General features: G+C 46.4%; 1 protein-coding gene across 1 annotated transcript in view; it reads right to left on the bottom strand.

Moving 5' to 3' along the window:
- LOC119448989 (uncharacterized) overlaps positions 1-17,864 on the bottom strand; it is a 42,533-nt gene extending 24,669 nt beyond the window's left edge. The window contains exons 1-2 of the mRNA XM_037712189.2: positions 17,691-17,864; positions 16,053-16,200 (exon numbers count right to left, since the gene is read on the bottom strand). Coding sequence (XP_037568117.2) covers positions 16,053-16,200; positions 17,691-17,806 — 264 coding nt within the window. The 5' untranslated portion in view covers positions 17,807-17,864. The remainder of the gene's footprint in view (positions 1-16,052; positions 16,201-17,690) is intronic.
- Between the last annotated feature and the right edge of the window lie 997 nt (positions 17,865-18,861).

Below are 18,861 nucleotides of genomic sequence, written 5' to 3'. Positions count from 1 at the left end.
AATATACATATTTTAACGGACAGTGCATAGCGTTCAATAATGCGTTTGCAGCATCTACTATACAATGGAATTGGCAATGCAGTTATTATTCATGCATTTGATCCCTCGACAAATTCTATAAGGAGGAGGCCGCGCTGCAACCTGAGCCCCCCCCCCCCCCCCCGAACAAAATTTCTGGCTACGCCACTGCTGAGCACCGCTATAAAAAAAAGCGTTGACTTTCGCGGGCTTATGCACATATCTTCTTGGGCTGTGATGGCCCCCCAACCCGGTTCATTGCCTGTATTGTGGCGATATAGCGCACAGCAAATATTTATCGGCAGGTCGCTGTAGCTGCTTGCAAGGCGTCGATGCGCCGCGGTGAACGACGATACTCGCGTAGTGCGTAGTGTTCTCCAACGACAACGCATCGCAGCTGTCATTTGAGATGGCTGCTATGTCATCAGTGATGTATCGGACCCGCAGTGTCGCAAACACGGTCAGCGGTCAGCGCAAACGCACCCAGTGCGATGGCATTTCTTCATCGCAAGCACGACACACTAAACAATTGCAGCACCTTCCTGCGTTCGAAATCTAATTTTCTAACTGCACACAAGAGCCCTCACCCGCCAAAATGCGATAACTGCGTTGTCGTTGCGATATCCATCTGCGATCGCTGTTAGCTCAACTGCAGAGGCAATCGGCAAGCACATTGGAGTGAACAACACACTCAAATTCTGCGTACATGCGCACGGAGGCACCTCCACTGGGCAAGCGGTGACGAGCGATGCATCGCTTCGCAATGCATCGCGGAGACTTCGCGCACGCAGATAAACTGGTGCGTTTTCACTGTGCTGCGTCACTACGGGCCCTACAATACCGCACAGCAATTTTGCAGCGACAGCCGTTGGCTGTCTCTATGGCTAGAGTGTCAGTTTCAGTTGGTAAAGCGGCGGCCTTAATAGCCGCGTCAGTGAAAGCACATGCGGTGAACAGCCATGCAGCAGCGCTGCTTTGCCATTCCCCTAATAGACAGGGAATGGACAGATCATTGTCATGACTGACTTTATGCGTCATTATCCCATCGATTTTATCGAGAATAGCATTGCAGCGCCCCTGGCGACTGCTCCCCGTATGAACTCCCTCGTGCGTGCGACCCTCTAGAATGTATCCGCTTGTAAGCTTTCGCCGCACTGTCGCCACTCGCGGCAAAAATAGTGCAAAATTGATTAATTCACTCGATGTCCGTTTGTCATCACAAATTTATAGCATTCAAAACGAAAAACCGATACTTTAGGAAATAAAATCTTTGTTACTTTATTTACTATACTTCAATGTATTCGATTGTGGGAAAGTGTAGGTGCAAGAATGCACCGCATGTGTCCTATTCGCATTAGACGGAGGATAGAAAGAGAATGCTCAGAAGAGGCGGCACGCCCTTGACGCGCCCGAGAAAGGCATGGCAAGCGGCTCATGGCAGTGTACAGATAGATAGCGGGACAGTGACGGTATTGATAAATTGCGATAATACGTTGATAACAATACGCGGCGCAGGCGCGTTTTGTTGCGCAGTCCTCTCATAGAGTAACATACGGATTACAAGAGTGGCCACTCGAGACTAAAAGCGGCCGAGCTACCCAGCTTCATGCCGCCCGCTAGAGGGCAATACAACACTCCCTGTCTCCAAGGGAATGCGCGTACTACGTATCTATTGTAGTAACTTTTCTATAGTGCAGTATACGTCTACTTGTCTATGTGGCTGTAGACGTAGCCGTTATCAACGGGATCAGCCGGCCGTGAGCGGTGGATGATAAGACTAGTATAAAGAATAACGCATCGCCATAGAGAAAGAAATTCAACAAGAGGGGACACTCGGCAAAAACTGGCAACAGGAAACACGTCACCCTACGTCACGCTATACTTTTGACACCGAACGTTAGCTGCCGCGAGCATCGAAAAAAAAAGAAAGTGAACTTAAGTTAGCAGGCATTGATTTATTTTTTAAATTGTTTGCCGCGAAAACTAAAATGTTTTGCGTATAAATGAACTTAAGCTTTGCGACTTATTTTCCTTGCCTTACCTAGCCACAGGTCAATGACGCGCCAGTTACATGCGTCATCCGCCAGACACTCCCCCGAAGCCAGCGAGGATGGCTGCGCGCGCGTTTGAGCGCTCGCGCGCGGCGACCCGTCTGTTTCATTCTTTTCTTTTTTAAATGTAACCTGGTTTATTGGGCTCTCAGCGTATTCTTGCGTTCCTTCGGCACTGGGACAAGACACCACTGCACTATTGGACTACGGCAAGGTGAGAAATCTTCTTTCACAGTCTACGACGCAATTAGGGTTACGGCACGAGACCGAGACTTCAGACGCAGTTAGCGAAAAACAGCTCGTCCATCCTGGCGCAGTTAATTTGAGTAAATGAATCGTGCTGAGACATGTTTCCGACGCTTCCTAGGGGGACTATTGTAACTTATTTCGGTTTTTGAGCCACACTGGCCGCACAGGGCGCCGTGTCGCAGTTAGCGAGAACTCAGCCGTGGTGTGTAGTCTAGTGCTTCTTGCTAGGAGAAGTTTCTGCCGCTTTCTCTGACGCCAGACATTACTGAAAAGTAATTTCGTTACTTTCTGGGGTACTTTTGAGGCACGCTGGCCGCACAGCGCGCTGTGACGCAGTTAGCGATAAGCAGCTCGGCCGTGGTGATAAAGTTAGTTTGGCGTGTAATGAATCTTAGAGGGACAAGTCTGTGACGTTTTTGTGGCTCCTCAACAACATATACTTTCTTTCGGTACTCACGCCTGTTGAAAACGCGATGGGCGATTGCCAAGAGTGATAACATGGGGTGTGCTGCTGGCGCCGGCAGAATCGCGAACGACGAACATATCAGAAACTTGTAATTCGAAAATTACGTCTTCTAAAGGACTGAAAAAAGGCATTGCACCCACGCATTTGTCTTGAGTGCCTGTTGCGTCCGTATCTGTGTATGTCGCGTACCGTCGCGTCGCCCGAGGCAAAGTTTTGGAAACGCGAAGTCGCTCGTGTATTTGTGCTGCATAAGTGCAGGAAATAATGCCCGGAAATTGGGGAACGGTTGGAAATCAGATGTTTTCATATATGTTTGGGATCAGTCGGGTATTTTCTACGCCATGTATGTAAAAGCGAATTGCTTTTGTTTGTAATTCCGCCCATTCACCGCTTTCGCACGTTTCGCCTCGTAGTATTCCTATGTCTAAATACCAAAATGACTCATGCTTGTAACATGCTGTTACGTGCTTGCAAATGTAACATGCTTGTAATTTACTTTTTTTTCAGCTGGTACCGTCCGGTGGAGCTTCATACAGGAACTACTGCCTTACCTGATGGTGCCACAACGTTGGATAAACGCACAAAAAGCGCGGAACGAGGTTTTATATAGAGCAAAATAAATATTTCCTCATTGCACAAAAGGGCTTGCGTCTACTTTGTGAAATTGCACGTGGCACAGATTCGATGGGACTTTACGCGATCGTTCGCATTCATTTTTACTAAATAATAAACCGATTCTGCACGAAGAACAAAAAAAGGAAAGGAAAGGGGGGGGGGGGGGGGCGCAGCCGGCGTGCTAGCTTGCGTTCAAAATACGCGCGCTCGAAACCGAAACCGGAAGTGATGCAAGTGATCCACACCGACCGCTTGGCACGCTGCAGTCAATTCGGCCGCTGGGCCCTATGGGAGTGTCCCCTCTTGTTGAATTCCTTTCTCTATGGCATCGCTACAAAATATCGGCCATGGTGTGATGAGGCAAGGCGATGCTACAAAAGATGTGCGATAACGTCTGCGTGGTCCTTGCTGGGTTCGCCTGCCAGAACGTGTCTGTCTGCTTGGCTGCTGCTTGGTAAGAAGGCCTTCATTACGTTGTCTTTTCCCTTCATTACTTTGCAAATTGCTTATGTATTTGTCACTTCAGCCGTAAGTTAACATTTGTCGCATTGTGCTGTTTGGCGCAGAGAGCTTTTTGTGTTCTTCACTTCGCGCATGATGTTCGTGGATTGCTTCACATTATGTAAGAAACAGCCATTTGGAATGCTGCGCAGCACGTTTGCGAGAAAATCGTTTCTGGGCGCGAGAAAGTGAGTCGGCACACGCCGGTATACGTAGCCTGAATTTAATGCACGTGTGTTGCAATTGTGTGAAAGAATGCAGTTATGCTTAGTATCGTTATTCGTGGCGTGCGCAGATTGCTTGAAGCCTTTGTTACGAGCGCAATTAGAGAGAACTTGCGAATTGAGAAGAATGTTTGTAAGCTGTGGCTACGACGTATTCTGAATAAACACTCCTGCCTCAGTGGCGCATGCATGGCACCTAAGGTTGCTTTTTTTTAGCTGCGGCAATTGCACGTGACGCTTTTCGCGAAAGGGCGATCTGAAGTGCGTAGGTGAAAATTTGTGCGAAGGCGGGAGAGAAGACATAACCAATACTTTTTTTTTCAGGTCATGCCGACTATAGTCAAGTACTACGGGAATCACTGCTGTGTTGCGAGGTGCAGTAACAACGGCAGGACAGGGAGAGAGCGTGGTTGGCTGACAACTGTAGTGAGCAGCCTTCATTTCTTGTTTGCTATGCAGCCCGAAACTACCACTTAATAAGAAAGGTTAGGCTTCAAAGGACGAGCGTTGTTTTCCTTTTTAATGCTAATGCCGTCTTCGGCAGTTTTACTGTTCTGTGGGGTTTTTCATAATATCGCCTGTTTATTCCTTTGGTGAAATTTATTCTCAACATGTGGCAACTGTATTGGCATGTCTCATTGTGCAGTGCACCTATCTTTTTCTGCTTGCGTTCATCGAACGTTGCGAAAAAAAAAGGTGTACATGTGCTTACTGAGAATGACTGAAAAATAAAGTTTCGTCTCTTCCAACACTTGTCATGTTTATTTAAAATGTCTGCATAAACACACAGTGGCATCGTGTGCTTGCTGCTCTGGCGGTACAGCTTACACGAAGCTAGTCGATGCATGCAAGCAACGCGTTAAAAAAAATCGAAATATAGCCTCCGGGACGAGCACTCGCACTGAAGCAATTTTGGAGGCCGTGTACATTTTCTAATTTCCAGAAAACAGCCTTCGAGATTAGTTTTCCTGCGGTCCCAATCACTGAGTCTGCGTAGATTTCACACACCCGCTAGGTGCGCTGCGAACCAAAATTTGCTGCGTGACGGGATACATTTTAGTGAAAGTGTAGCAACACCGGTCGGACGTCGATTCGCGGCACGAGCTGTAGCTTTTTTAGGCGGGCCCCAGGCAATCAGGAAGCAGGATTGAGTATTGAACATAGCGAAACACCAGTAAAGGGCAGGATTAGGCGACCAGGAGTCAGGAAAAGACGCAGAAAGGATAAGAATAGAGAAGGTAAAATTTGCTACATTAAGATGCAGGGTGGTCGCAAGCAGGAAAAATAGCTGGAAATTCAAACGCAACTGAATGATGAAGCGATTAGCGTGTACGCCTTGACCGAAACGCATCTACGAGATTTGGAGCAGACGCCTGTTATTGACAACTTTGTATGGGAAGGGTGCAACAGAATGACCGGGTCAAGGAAAGGCGGAGGCGTAGGCGTACTAATTAGGCGAGGTCTGAAGTGGCGAAGGGTAAACGAGACATGTAAAGAGTATTTATGGCTTAGTGGTACATGGCAAGGTAAAAAGACGTGGTTGGGAGTAGCTTACCTATGGACAGGTAGTGATAGCAGAGAAAAAAATAAGGAATTGGTCGATTGCATTAGAAGCGATATTAATGAGTTCAGTAACTCGAGCCAGGTGATATTAGTGGGAGATATGAACGCGCACGTGGACGATTTAGACGGATATACTGATTACAACGGCTCTCTAGTGCTGGATTTGTGTGATTAACAGAACCTTATAGTAGTTAACAGGGAGAATAAGTGTCATGGACAGGTAACATGGCAATGCGGAAACAGGCAGTCATGTATCGACTACGCCTTAGTCTCAGAAATGGTCTACGAACAACTAGACCAAATGATAATAGACGAAAATGAAAAAATAGCCTGGGAAGCGATCATAGACGTTTAGCATTAAAGTTTGGGCGAGATACCAGCGCAGAACATGAACCAATAGCATCAGAGTTTCTAAAAATAAATGACGAGCAAATAACAGAGATCGCAAACAACATAGAGAAGAAAATTGAGGCTTTTCCTACAGCAGTCTTGGAATATAAGGAACTGGTGGATGTTATGCAGCATGAAATAAGGCGGACACGACAAAACAATTGTTTGATTGGAAAGAGGAAACCACGTAAGTGGTGGAACAAGGAAATTAAACAAGCTATAGAAGAGCGTAAAGAGGCATCTAGGGTTCATCGAGAAGCCAAAAAGTTGGGATTGCAAGAAGAAGAGGTGCTCCTTAGATAGAATACATACCGAGAAAAGAAAAGGGTTGCGAGTGAGCTCGTGAAAGAGAAAATTAAATGCGCAAGTGAACGTTGGGCGCATAACATTCACAAAAGAAACAAAGGCGCCCCAAAAAGATTCTGGAACCATATAAAAGCACTCGGAGCTCCAACTAGAAACTCGCAAACGGCTACAAGGGATGAAGACGGTAACATCTATGAAGGCTACGATGCGCTGCGGTACATCACAGACGTTATCAGGCATAACTTCGGTACGAGAAAAAGCGTAGTTCAGACAACAGATCCAGCAACAACAGAGAGGCTTGAGAGATCAAAATTCAGCATAGAAAGCTTTTATTGGAAAAAGGCAGCAGAAAATGTCCCTAACAACACGGCAGCAGGACCCGATGAAATCCCAATACAGCTAATCAAAAACCTTGGTCCAAAAAGCAAGGCACTGCTGACTAATGCCATAGAGCAAGTGATTAGAACAAAGAATATTCCCGTTGGATGGCGTGAAAGCAAGATGAATCTCATCTACAAAGGCAAAGGAGATAAGGATAAGACGAGCTCGTACAGGCCAGTTACAGTAACGTCGGTGATATAAATGGCAATGCAAGCCATAAAATTAGAACTGTCGAAGTGGGTGGAGGAAAACGGTGTATTGGGGGAACTACAGAATGGGTTCACGCCAGGAAGACGCTTAGAAGACAATATGTTTGTACTAACTCCATGCATAGAGATTTCAGTAGCTCAGAAAAGACCTTTATGGATAGCATTTCTAGATATTAAAGGAGCTTATGACAACGTAGACAGGGAATTGTTCTGGGATATTCTTCAATACGAAGGCATAGATGACGATTTCGTGGAGCAGCTGAGGGAGATATATCGAGACAACCAAGTACAAGTGGCATGGGAAGGCCGAAAAGGAAATGAAATGGTGAGAATTCACCAAGGATTGAAGCAAGGATGCCCTCTGTCACCATTGTTGTTCACGCTTTACGTCAAGGGCATAGAAAGACGACTGGAAAACAGCGAATTAGGTTTTGATTTATCCTACATGCGTAATGGACAAATGGTGCAACAGAAGGTCCCTGGACTGATGTACGCAGACGACATTGTGCTACTAGCGGACAATAAAAAAGATTTACAGATACTTGCGAATATCAGTGGGAACGCAGCGACAAATCTAGGCCTTAAGTTTAGCACAGAGAAATCAGGGATAATGATCTTTAATGAACACACGAGTAACTTCGTGGTGTCAATCCAACAGCAAGTAATACCCATAGTGAAGCAATATAAGTACCTCGGCGTACACATAAACGAAGGAAAGAATTACTCAAGCAACCACCAAGATAATCTGAAAATAAAGGGGAAGCGGAATGCAGCAATAATGAAAGTCAGAGCACTGTGGGGCCACAATAAGTATGAGGTGGTGCGTGGAATCTGGAAAGCAGTAATGGTGCCAGCGCTAACATTCGCAAATGCCATTATATGCTTAAAATCGGATATATTGGCGGGTTTGGAAGTTAACCAAAGATCAGTAGGCCGGTTGCCTTTGGGAGCACATGGTAATACGACAAATGAGGCAGTGCAGGGTGACATGGGTTGGGCCTCTTTTGAAGTCAGAGAAGCACAAAGTAAAATTAGTTTTGAAGAAAGGCTCAGGAACATGGATGAAAATAAATGGGTGGCTAAAGTGCACAAGTATCTCTACATGAAAAGCTTGGACACAGAATGGAGGAAGAGGTCAAGGAAGTTGGCAACCAAGTACAGGATAATCGAAACTGTAAATAGACAACCAGGGGTCATCAGAAAGAAAGTGAGAGAAATAGAGACCGTGAATTGGATGCAAAGAATGGAAACTAAAAGGACAATGGAGATTTACAAGAATGAGAAGGCCGAAATTAGAAGGGAAAATCTGTACGATAACACAAAGGGCACTGCCTTGCTATTTGAGGCTCGAGCCGGTTGCCTAAGAACGAAAACATATCGGAACAAATATTCGGAACTAGATGAGACATGTGTATGCTGCAATAAAGATCCAGAGACCACTCAGCACATCCTAATGGAATGCGACGGGATCCACCCAGCGAGAACCGTAGGTAACGTGCAACTCCCAGAAGCGCTTGGGTTCAAAGTGGAAGGAAACAAACAGATCAGCCGTAGAGATCAGCAAGAGACGATTAGAGTACTGGTGAAAAAAAAGCAGGGAAAATATGGATACGACCTGATCTCTTAAAATCATAGGCAGCGGTACAAGGTAATTTTTTGAAAGAGAACAATAATGAGAGGTATACAAAAATGCCAGATAAAGAACATGTATAGTATACCTGATTAAATCAAGCAGGCTAGGTGACTATTTGTCGCCGCCCCGTTTCAAAGGGGATGCCAATAAATCATCATCATCATCATCGGCTAAAGCCCCTATATAGGGGCTATAAAATTGGCCGCAGGGGCCTATGGAAGTGTCCTCTCTTATCCTTGTATGTTACTCTATGGTCCTCTGTGCTTGAAGCGCGGAAGCACTGTGCAGCGCAGAGCACTCATGTTGTCATACGCGGCTTTATCTCGACATTTCTTTTTGCCTGCTGTTATTGCACGTTCCTTGCTATCTCCGTTCACTGACTTCCATCGATCAAACTCGGGTAAAACTCGGGCGAACGAGAAACTGGGCATAGAGTAATATACGGATTACAAGAGTTGCCACTCCAGCCTAAAGGCTCATTCACACCGGCGACTTGAGGAGGTCGCGCGACCATTTGCGACTCGCGAACAAAAAGCGACCGAAGGCGACTGATGTTCACACCGGCAAGCCCGGCTGAGCGCGACCTGCAAGTCGCAATCCCGGACATTCTCGTTCTTCAGCGAGAATTCTAGGGATCTACGCAGTTAGCGCGCACTTCGCTGGCAAAATTGGTTTCGCGTTCCGGCAACAGCCATGGATTTTGATTCGAGCGATGGCTGGATTTTGAATCGAGCGAACAGGAAGACGTCGTCCCTGTGCTGATGTGCTCCGCCGGGGTGTCAGCTGTGGCAGCGCGGAAGCCTCCGAAGAAAACGCGACGCTCGTGGGTGCGCCCGTGCCTCCGCTCGCGTGAAGTGACCGGCCACGCAAGCCGCCTCCTGCCCGAACTTTGTGCGCATGACAACAAGTATTATCGAGAGCAAGTTGTAATTTCTAGTTCGCATTGCGTGTTATTCGGTGCATAATATTAAAGCAAAGCTGTTCACCCGCTGTTCACCTTTGGGTGGCGTGCTCATCCAACGAACGGCAGCTGGAAAAAGGGTTTGTGTTGTGCTTTCTTTTCCTGCTGTTTAGCTTCCAGCGAATGCGACCGCGTACATTCGACACGTTGCTGCAACTGCTGCGTCCCAGAATAACAAGACAAGACACCAATTACCGGCCTGTAGCCTGTATATCGTGACGCGGACATTGCATTTGGCGTGGACGACGACACACATCACTTTCAGCGCGACGCTGATTGGTTGAGCAGCTTTGCGACCACGGTCGCGCGACTGAAAAATCGCGCAGTGAGCGACTGGCCCAAAATGGTCGCTTTTCGAGAAAAGCGACCATTTGCGACCATTTGCGACTGGTCGCTTTGCGACCAACTTGGTCGCGCGACCACTGTCAGTCGCCGGTGTGAATGAGCCTTAAAAGCGACCGAGCTACGCAGCTTCATGCCGCCCGCTAGAGGGCAATAAAACACTCCCTGTCTCCAAGGGAACGCGCGTACTAGCTATCTACTGTAGTAACTTTCCTATAGTGCACTATACGTCTACTTGTTTATGTGGCTGTAGACGTAGACGTTATCAACGGGATCAGCCAGCCGTGAGCGGTGGATGATAATACTAGTATATAGAATGAAGCATGACGCATCGCTACAAGATATCGGCCATGGTGTGATAAGGCAACGTGACGCTACAAAAGATGTGCGATAACGTCTGCGTGGTCTTTGCTGGGTTCGTCTGCCAGACGTCTGTCTGCTTGGCTGCTGCTTGGTAAGAATGCCTTGATTACGTTCTTTTATCCCTTGATTACTTTGCAAGTTGCTTATGTATTTGTCACTTCAGCCGTAAGTTGACATTTTTCACATTGTGCTGTTCGGCGCAGAGAGCTTTTGTGTTCTTCACTTCGCGCATGATGTTCGTGGATTGCTTCACATTATGTAAGAAACAGAAATTTGGAATGCTGCGCAGCACGTTTGCGAGAAAATCGTTTCTTGGGGCGAGAAAGTGAGTCGGCACACGCCGGTATACCTAGTCTGAATTTAATGCACGTGTGTTGCAATTGTGTGAAAGAATGCAGTTATGCTTAGGATCGTTATTCGTGGCTTGCGCAGATTGCTTGAAGCATTTGTTACGAGCGCAATTAGAGAGAACTTGCGAATTGAGAAGAATGTTTGTAAGCTGTGGCTACGACGTATTCAGTGCCTTGCATGCCTCAGTAGCGCATGCATGGCACTGATGGTTGCTTTTTTTTTTAGCTGCGACAATTGCAAGTGACGCTTTTCGCGAAAGGGCGATCTGAAGTGCGTAGGTGAAAATTTGTGCGAAGGCGGGAGAGAACATAACCAATACTTTTTTTTCAGGTCATGCCAACCATAGTCAAGTACTACGGGAATTACTGCTGTGTTGCGAGGTGCAGTAACAACGGCAGGACAGGAAGAGAGCGTGGTTGGCTGACAACTGCAGTGAGCAGCCTTCATTCCTTCTTTGCTATGCAGCCCGAAACTACCACTTAATAAGAAAGATTAGGCTTCAAAGGACTAGCGTTGTTTTCCTCTTTAATGCCAATGCTGTCTTCTGCAGTTTTACTGTTCTGTGGCGTTTTTCATAATATCGCCTGTTTATTCCTTTTGTTAAATTTATTCTCAACATATGGCACCTGTATTGGCATGTCTTGCACTTTGCAGTGCAACCATCTTTATGTGCTTGCGTTCTTCGAACTTCGCGAAAAAAAAAAGTGTGCATGTGCTTACTGAGAATATGACTTGAAAATAAAATGTTTCGTCTCTTCCAACACTTGTCATGTTTATTTAAAATGTCTGCATAAACACAGAGTGGCATCGTGTGCTTGCTGCTCTGGCGGTACAGCTTACACGAAGCTACTCGATGCATGCAAGCAACGCATTAAAAAAAATCTAAATATAGCCTCCGTGACGAGCACTTGCACGGAAGCAATCTTGGAGGCCGTGTAATTTTTCTAATCATCAGAATATAGCCTTCGAGATTGGTTTTTCTGCGTTCGCAATCTCTGAGTCTGTGTAGATTCCACACACCCGCTAGGTGCGCTGCGAACTAAAATCGGCCGCAGGGGCCTACGGAAGTGGCGTCTCTTATCCTTGTATGTTACTCTATGAACTCGGCGTATCCTGCATAGCACCCCTGGTCAATCCTTGCGACCAACTAGTGCCGACAGTGAGAGCGGTTGCAATATAGCATTATTTATACAGCATACTTTATATAGCTACACGCGTGTTGTATTTGGTTGTTTGAAAAAGGCGTGTGGGCGCCATCACTCGAGAAAAGAGAAGTGAGAACGAACTGGGCTCGCGCTGTGAATCCAACCGTTCAGCGCTTCAGCAGCTGCTGTAAATCTGTAAATAGTTGCTCGTCTAATTTACTCGTCCTTCGCGTAACAATAAGCAGAAAGTAACCTCTAGTGTATTAGTAAAGTAACTGTCTGTCCATCCGTCCGACCGCACCGACCGACTGATTGACACGATTACCTGTTTTCTTCTATTCGTTGAAACCTTCAGTATACAGTCTTGCTTTAACCAACGCTAGTTAGTGCAGCTTGTGGGTTCACGCCCTAGTTAGTACTTGATGTAATGTTAATAAATTCGTTTTGTCACTGTTAACTTCGCTGGGTTGTCCTGTTCTGCTTTCTATTGGCAGAAGTGTGGCCAGGTGCGTTAGCGCGGGATTGGTCATTCCCGCAGGAACTAGTGCGCTTAATTACTCCGAGATAAACAGGTACAGGAAAGAACTGAATGAGGCTTGGTAACACGTTACCAAGACGCCTAAGTTCAAATTATCACTTTAGGCGTCTAATATTTTTGCAGGCCCCTACGTCGTCAACGGCCTTCGTGCTCCGAGAAAGGTAGATTTCCAGATCTAAGGAACCTATTGAAATTTAGGTGAAGCGATGATGTCTTTGTCTAAATTCAATGCGCCCGTTCATCTTCTACAAAGCGTTTTGCATCACAGCAACTACGTGTCCGCCTGGCTAATCAGCAAAACCAGGTGGCCCCACCAAAGCGAACGACATTACTGCGGATTACGCTATCGATGGGATTGGCCTACTTGGATGTGCCCCGAACTGAAAGATATGACACACTGTATTCGCGAAAAACCGATCAAGCCGACGCGCCAAGCCCCTGAAAATAAAGCACGGATACAGCTTTTCCCTATGAAATGGGTCATGCGCTTTCAGTGGTATATTTGGGAAATCAGCAGCCGATTTAGCGTCTTAATACAAGAAGGGGGCTGGGGGAGGGGTCTTTTTTTATTTTGCAAGACGTATACTCATTGCAGTGAGGATGTGTATAGATCCCTCGTTGTTTTATTAATTGATTCGGTAGAGAACAGAGCAGGAACCATGCACATCTGTAGCGGTAGCACAAGTGGCGCTCAATTTAAGCGGTTGCCTTATGAATGGTGAACTGTGTGCGAGCTATTCGACAAAAATTTGGGGACGCTTAAGCTTCGCCTTTAAGAGTAGAACGCGATAGCGTTATCGGGACCCGTTCGCATCGCATCGTTCGCGTACGGCAAGTAGGCTTCATTCACTGCAATAATGAGCCTCGGAAAGCCAGATTACAAAGACCAAGCTTACACCGATCCCCTTAAAGTCGGCTTCACTTTTAAACAGAAATGCATTGCTGGAAAGACAGTTTTCCAGGAGCAATAAATATAAGTGATCTTGTATTAAAATGGGAAGGCCCTAGCACCTTTTTTTATTGTTTTAATAACTGCTATTGCCCCGACGCGCGCAGGTCTTGTAGAAATGCTGGAAAAGGGGTTTGTGTTTGAGTTTCCTTGTAGCAGAATTAGGTTTTCTCGTACATTCAAATTGCAATCCGACGCGGATTGGTAAACAATCCGACGGCGAATCCGACGCCGAGTGGTAAAGTCGTATTTCATCATTTTTCTGACGGATTTCACTGTGAGAAATTCAATTTTTGTTCACCAAAACCTTGCACCACGTGGAGGGCCTGCGCGGTCCTGGTGGTTGGGGTGGTTGGTGATGATTTTCTCCGCCACCCGCATCGCACGCCGACGCCGGTTGCCGACGCCGGATTTTCTGCGACACGAGGCCCTTAAGGCTGTCGCGTTAAAACAGCAGCTGTAGCTAGCTCAGCAAAATCTGGGAGGGTTCATAAAGAAAAGTTCGCCTTAAAAAGCACATTTGCACTTCTTGCGCTCCAGATGACGCAACGTTTAGGAGCAAGGTGCTGATATTTATACACGGAGGTGCTACCAGAGCGACAGAGAGAGAGACCGAATGCATTTTATCAAAAAAAAGAAAAATAAGACAATGCCTCGCTGGCATTCTTCACCAAGTGCTCTCCTGATAAATTCCGCCAGGTAAGCTTGCTCTATATAAATGGTGGCCTGAGTCAGCCGCTCAGTCATGGGTGGCGATTAAGTTAATGTAGATGGAGTTCACTGTTATATGTGCAGTGTTAGGGTATGCACGCACTGCTGACAAGGAAGGGATCCTCAATCAATAGAGCAGTTGTGTGCATGTTGATTATATTAGTGTGTTTGTGTGTTCATGTCCTATTATTGTGCCCGGTGCACGTGGCAAGTTTGGGTGTAGCTGCGGAAGCACTCTTCTTGCTGTTCTGTATGGTTCCAGTTCTGGCGAACTTTCCATGATTCTATCTGAATTTACCCCAAGGATGCTCGGAGCCTGGCGTAATGTATCACAGACGAGTTCCATAGTCTTTCATTTCCCAGCAGTCCCGGTTGGCCAGGTATCCCGATGATTTCTATCGATTTATGAATGTCTGGTTGTAACTGTTTCCTAAAGCGATCGTTGATCTCTGCTTTTGTAACTGTTGACAGGCTGTCATTGAGTCTGTGAAAATTATTGGTGGGTGTGGCTGATGTGCTGTCAGGTGTTGGATAGCATATGTTATTGCTTGAAGTTCTGCTGTGACGTGCTACCAGAACTGGAGGAAGCATTTGACTTATAACGGCTTTTCAACGCTGCTTTACCTAGCTTGCGCTGCTGAATATGAATCTGCCCGCAGCAAGCTGTCTTCATAGAGGAAGCGTTTTTCTGCTTTCCAGGAAAGACGATATCTTGCTAACTATTTCATTCTAGCATGTAGAGATGCAATTTACCGTGTGCACGCCACCGTGAGAGGGCTTGCCACAATGCTCTGAATTCATTTCACGATGACATGTCATGGCGTCATTTAGGCTACATCACTTTGAATCACCACAGTGACTAGAGCAGCTACCGAGTAATACAGGGTTGGTCCGAAAAGTAATGTGAGTGATTATATTGGGAAGTGACTATACGTCGCCGCGAGCTAGGACCGGTTGGAATTGGTGGAGGGGGAAGTAAGCTTACGTACGCGTGGTCGCTCTGTCATCTGTTACCATCTGGAGAGGAAGGACAGGCTTTTCCGTGAAACTTGTTTTCATTTCCCGTGCATGCCGCAATGCAGCGCTCGTTGGAACAAAGGATTGCCTTCAAGATTTGTGTGAAATTCGGCAAGTCCGCAGTGGAAACTTTTCCTATGATAAAGACGGCCTTTGGTGATAATTGTTTGCCAGAACATCAAGTCTACCGGTGGCACAAAGCCTTTTTAGAAAGTCGGGAAGACGTCAGCGATGAAGCACTCGCTGGGCGGCCGTCAACGATCATCACCAATGAAAATGTGACGCGTGTGAGAGAAGTTTTGAGCTCGGACCATGTTCTTTGACATCAAGGAGCTCGTCCACGATGGCACAACCGTCAACGCCCAATTTTACGTGAAAGTGTTCAAGAGACTCCGACCTGACATCACGGGATATAGGAAACTTCAACATGATAACGTGCTAGCCCACACCGCCTTCTTCGTGACCTGCTTCTTGGTTGACTGAAAGGTGCCAACGGTTCCCCAGCTGTTCTACAGTACTGACGTGGCTCCCCCACACTTCTTTTCGTGTTCGCGCTTGAAAACTCCCATGAAAGGACGTCATTTCAGGACAGTTGACAAAGTCAAAGAGGCTTGCACCAAGGCTCTAAAAGATATTCCGAAGGAGACCTACCGTGGCGCCTTCGATACCTAGAAATCTCGCTGCAAGCGACATATCGATGCAGGAGGAGCCTATTTTGAAACCGTCAATGTGTTGTACGGATCTGATCAATAAATTGTTTTTAATCGACGCACTGACATTACTTTTCGGACATACCCTGTAAAGTCCGTGCGGTCAACAAAGATATATCGCTATGATGCAGTCGCTTGCGTGTAAGTGACTTGTTGGTTGCATGACTTAACGCCAGCGTTGATGTTGTCACCATCCGTTTCCCGTTTTTCAGCATTTTATAATTTTCTTGTAACTTTGGGTACGAAATAATGACACTTCAGCGATGTATATTACTCGTCTACAAGACACATCCAGAAATGAAATTCACTTAAAAGTCAATTAAAGGCACTATAGTATAATCGCCGGTGAGCCATCTTACCAGGCGGACAGGGTATAACGACTTGCTAAACGGAGGGTCGAGAAGCTCCGAGGACAATATAGTTGGTGGCACAAGTCGACACTCAGAGTACCAGTTGTCACCCTCGGCGTGGTATGCGATAACCACAAAGATGTCCACATGAAATGCCCTGAACCGAGAAAGAAATGTATCTTCAGCTTATATATGGCCAATAAATGTTCCATTCGTTCACTCTAATGCTTATTATTTTTATTTATTTATTTATAAATACTGCGATCTTAAGCAAGATCTTAGCAGCGTGGTACACGAAATTTTACATACAAAAGAAAATAAGTACAAAAATTGGGAACTGCACTCAAAAGTTTCTTCACACAAGCGCTTCACATAAGCGCAAAAACAAGCGCAAGAACAAGCGCAAAAACAAGCGCTTCACACAAGCGAACAGATAAAAGGGAAAAAAAAAAAAAAGACGGAAACAGAAACGTTACTTCAGCGATTTTCTAATCAAACAGTGAAAGAGTGCTATCACTAACAATTTCAGCAACTGCAAAATGATTTTTATTAAAGATATGTTTCGAAAAGTGATAATGAGTCCTGTGTTACAGTTTTATCGGCCAGCTTATTCCAATCTACTATTGTTCTAGGAAAAAATGAATACTTGAAGCAGTTTACACGTGTTGTAAATGGATTTACAGATAGTGAGTGTCGCTGTCTTGTAGCATAACCTGTTGTATAGGCGATAATGTGAGACGTGTCGATGTTGTAATGTTCCCGTAAGTTCCAGTTCCAGTTGTAATGTTCCCGTAATGTTCCATCGACACGTCCGTGAGACGTGTCGATGATGTTCGATGTTCCCATAAATGCAGTATGATAACATGGCAGATACTCAACTACATGTATTCAAGTGTACAAACCCTTTCTTAAAAAACACCTCTGAGTGCGAATAGCGTTCTTTGCCTACTTCAGCCGTATTGAGCCTATCTAACTATCTATCTATCTACGTATGTATCTACCTATCTATATATCTATCTACCTGCCTACCCTACTACCTACCTACATCCTACCTACCTACCTACCTATCTATCCGCCGACCCAGTGGCCCTTGTAGTCTGCCGGCTAGGGCCAGAAGGTATGTGTTCGTGATGCTCTCATGATCGTTCCATGTCGTCTTTAGAGCTTCGTGATATCTTACACTCGCAATGTAGTCGTCGTCACACCATCGTCGTAATACAGTCGTCATGCATTCGCCGTCACACCGTCATAGTGATGCCGTCGTGGTCGTTCAGTATTTATCATTCCAGCTTCAGGAGCTGACTCTCGCCATGCTGTCGTCATCAGGCTTTCTACTCGAACCCAGTGGTCCAGGTTGTCTAATAGCTTAAACCTCCAACTATCTGTTCTGTGTCATGATGTCGTCATGATGGCACGCAGTATTGGGCAATTCCGGAATAACTTTGACCACGTCAGGTTCCTCAACGTACTCCGAAAGTGGGGCGCGCGATCGTTTTTCCGTACGCCCTCTTCTTAATGCGGTTGCCGCGGCCGCACAGCATACCCTCGTACACTAGCTCAGCAGCGCAACGCCTATGCCATTGAGCTACGGCGGTGGGTTTTTATAGCGTTGCAAAAATAGACGAAAATGAGCAATGCACAGGTTACCTGAGTTTTTGAGCGATAAGTTCTCCGTTTCGGTGCGAGTACAGCGTGTGGAAGACAATCGTATAGCTTGGTCGGTCCGTGGGGCTTTTCTTGTAATTGACCAAGTTGGAAATCATCTGCAACAAAAATTGCAAAAGACCATAAAATGCGAAATACTGTCGAACGCCTTTATAGTGAAGTGCTTGGGGCGTCCGAAATCATTCGTTATAAAAGTCACTTCGTTGTAAAGGTCGCGCATCCCACTGCTCACACTAGCACCAGGACGGAATTATTACTTCGTTATACCGGCCATTTCATTGTAGAGACATTCGTTGTAATGGCACTCGACGGCACATTTACCTAGTTGAAGCTTTAACACAATGCATTGCACGAGCAGTAAATGGAAACTAAAATATAAGGCCAGTTATTCATAGGTTCAAGTATCATTTCTGCTTACCTCAATAAATTAATCGGCCGCAAGAATGGCCAAGAATGGTCATGGCCGCTGGCCATTGAGGAAGGAATGGCGCCAGCGAATGCTTGCACACGTTGTACCGACGACCAACTACACCCCCTGCCACCGACTCGTCGCTTCTCCTCGTTTTGTGCCTTGCGGTGTGCTTGCGTGGCGGAGTGAGCGCGTAATTTTGCAACGCGGACCAGCGGTGTGTGTGTGTCTTTCGTTATTGTATTTCTTTTGCTGTGATCGTGGCCGTGCTCAGCGAGCGCGTAGCGTCGTCACCCATGGCGACTCGGCATCTCTCGTCTTCCATGCCGCCGGGTTCGACCGCCGTGTTGCCAGCCAGTGCCGTCAACGCTCTCGAAGAGCGAGGTTCAGTGTGGGAACGCTGACCTGAATAGTGGATAGGAGCCAACCGTCGACAAAGAAGACGACGGACGCGCGAGAGTGGTGCGAGGAACGCGCGAGCTGCGGCTGGGTGTCCTTGGGCGTGGCCGGCCGGGACTGGAGCAGTGGCCGTGGACCGCGGGAACGAGGCGTTTTTCCCACATTATAACATATTTCTCATGACCAGTTATAAAGAAGAATAGCTTCCTATAATTATCCTTTGATGCGTAATAGTGTTACGGCTTTCCAGGAGGACGCTTTTGATAATAGTTAACTTATATCGGCGCAAATTAGTTTTTCTGGGCGACGTCTGCCTTGAATTCTACGGGTGTGTCCATAATAACT

Source organism: Dermacentor silvarum, chromosome 4, assembly GCF_013339745.2.
Source record: "Dermacentor silvarum isolate Dsil-2018 chromosome 4, BIME_Dsil_1.4, whole genome shotgun sequence".
Classification (NCBI taxonomy): domain Eukaryota; kingdom Metazoa; phylum Arthropoda; class Arachnida; order Ixodida; family Ixodidae; genus Dermacentor; species Dermacentor silvarum.
This window is presented reverse-complemented; position numbering and strand designations above follow the sequence as displayed.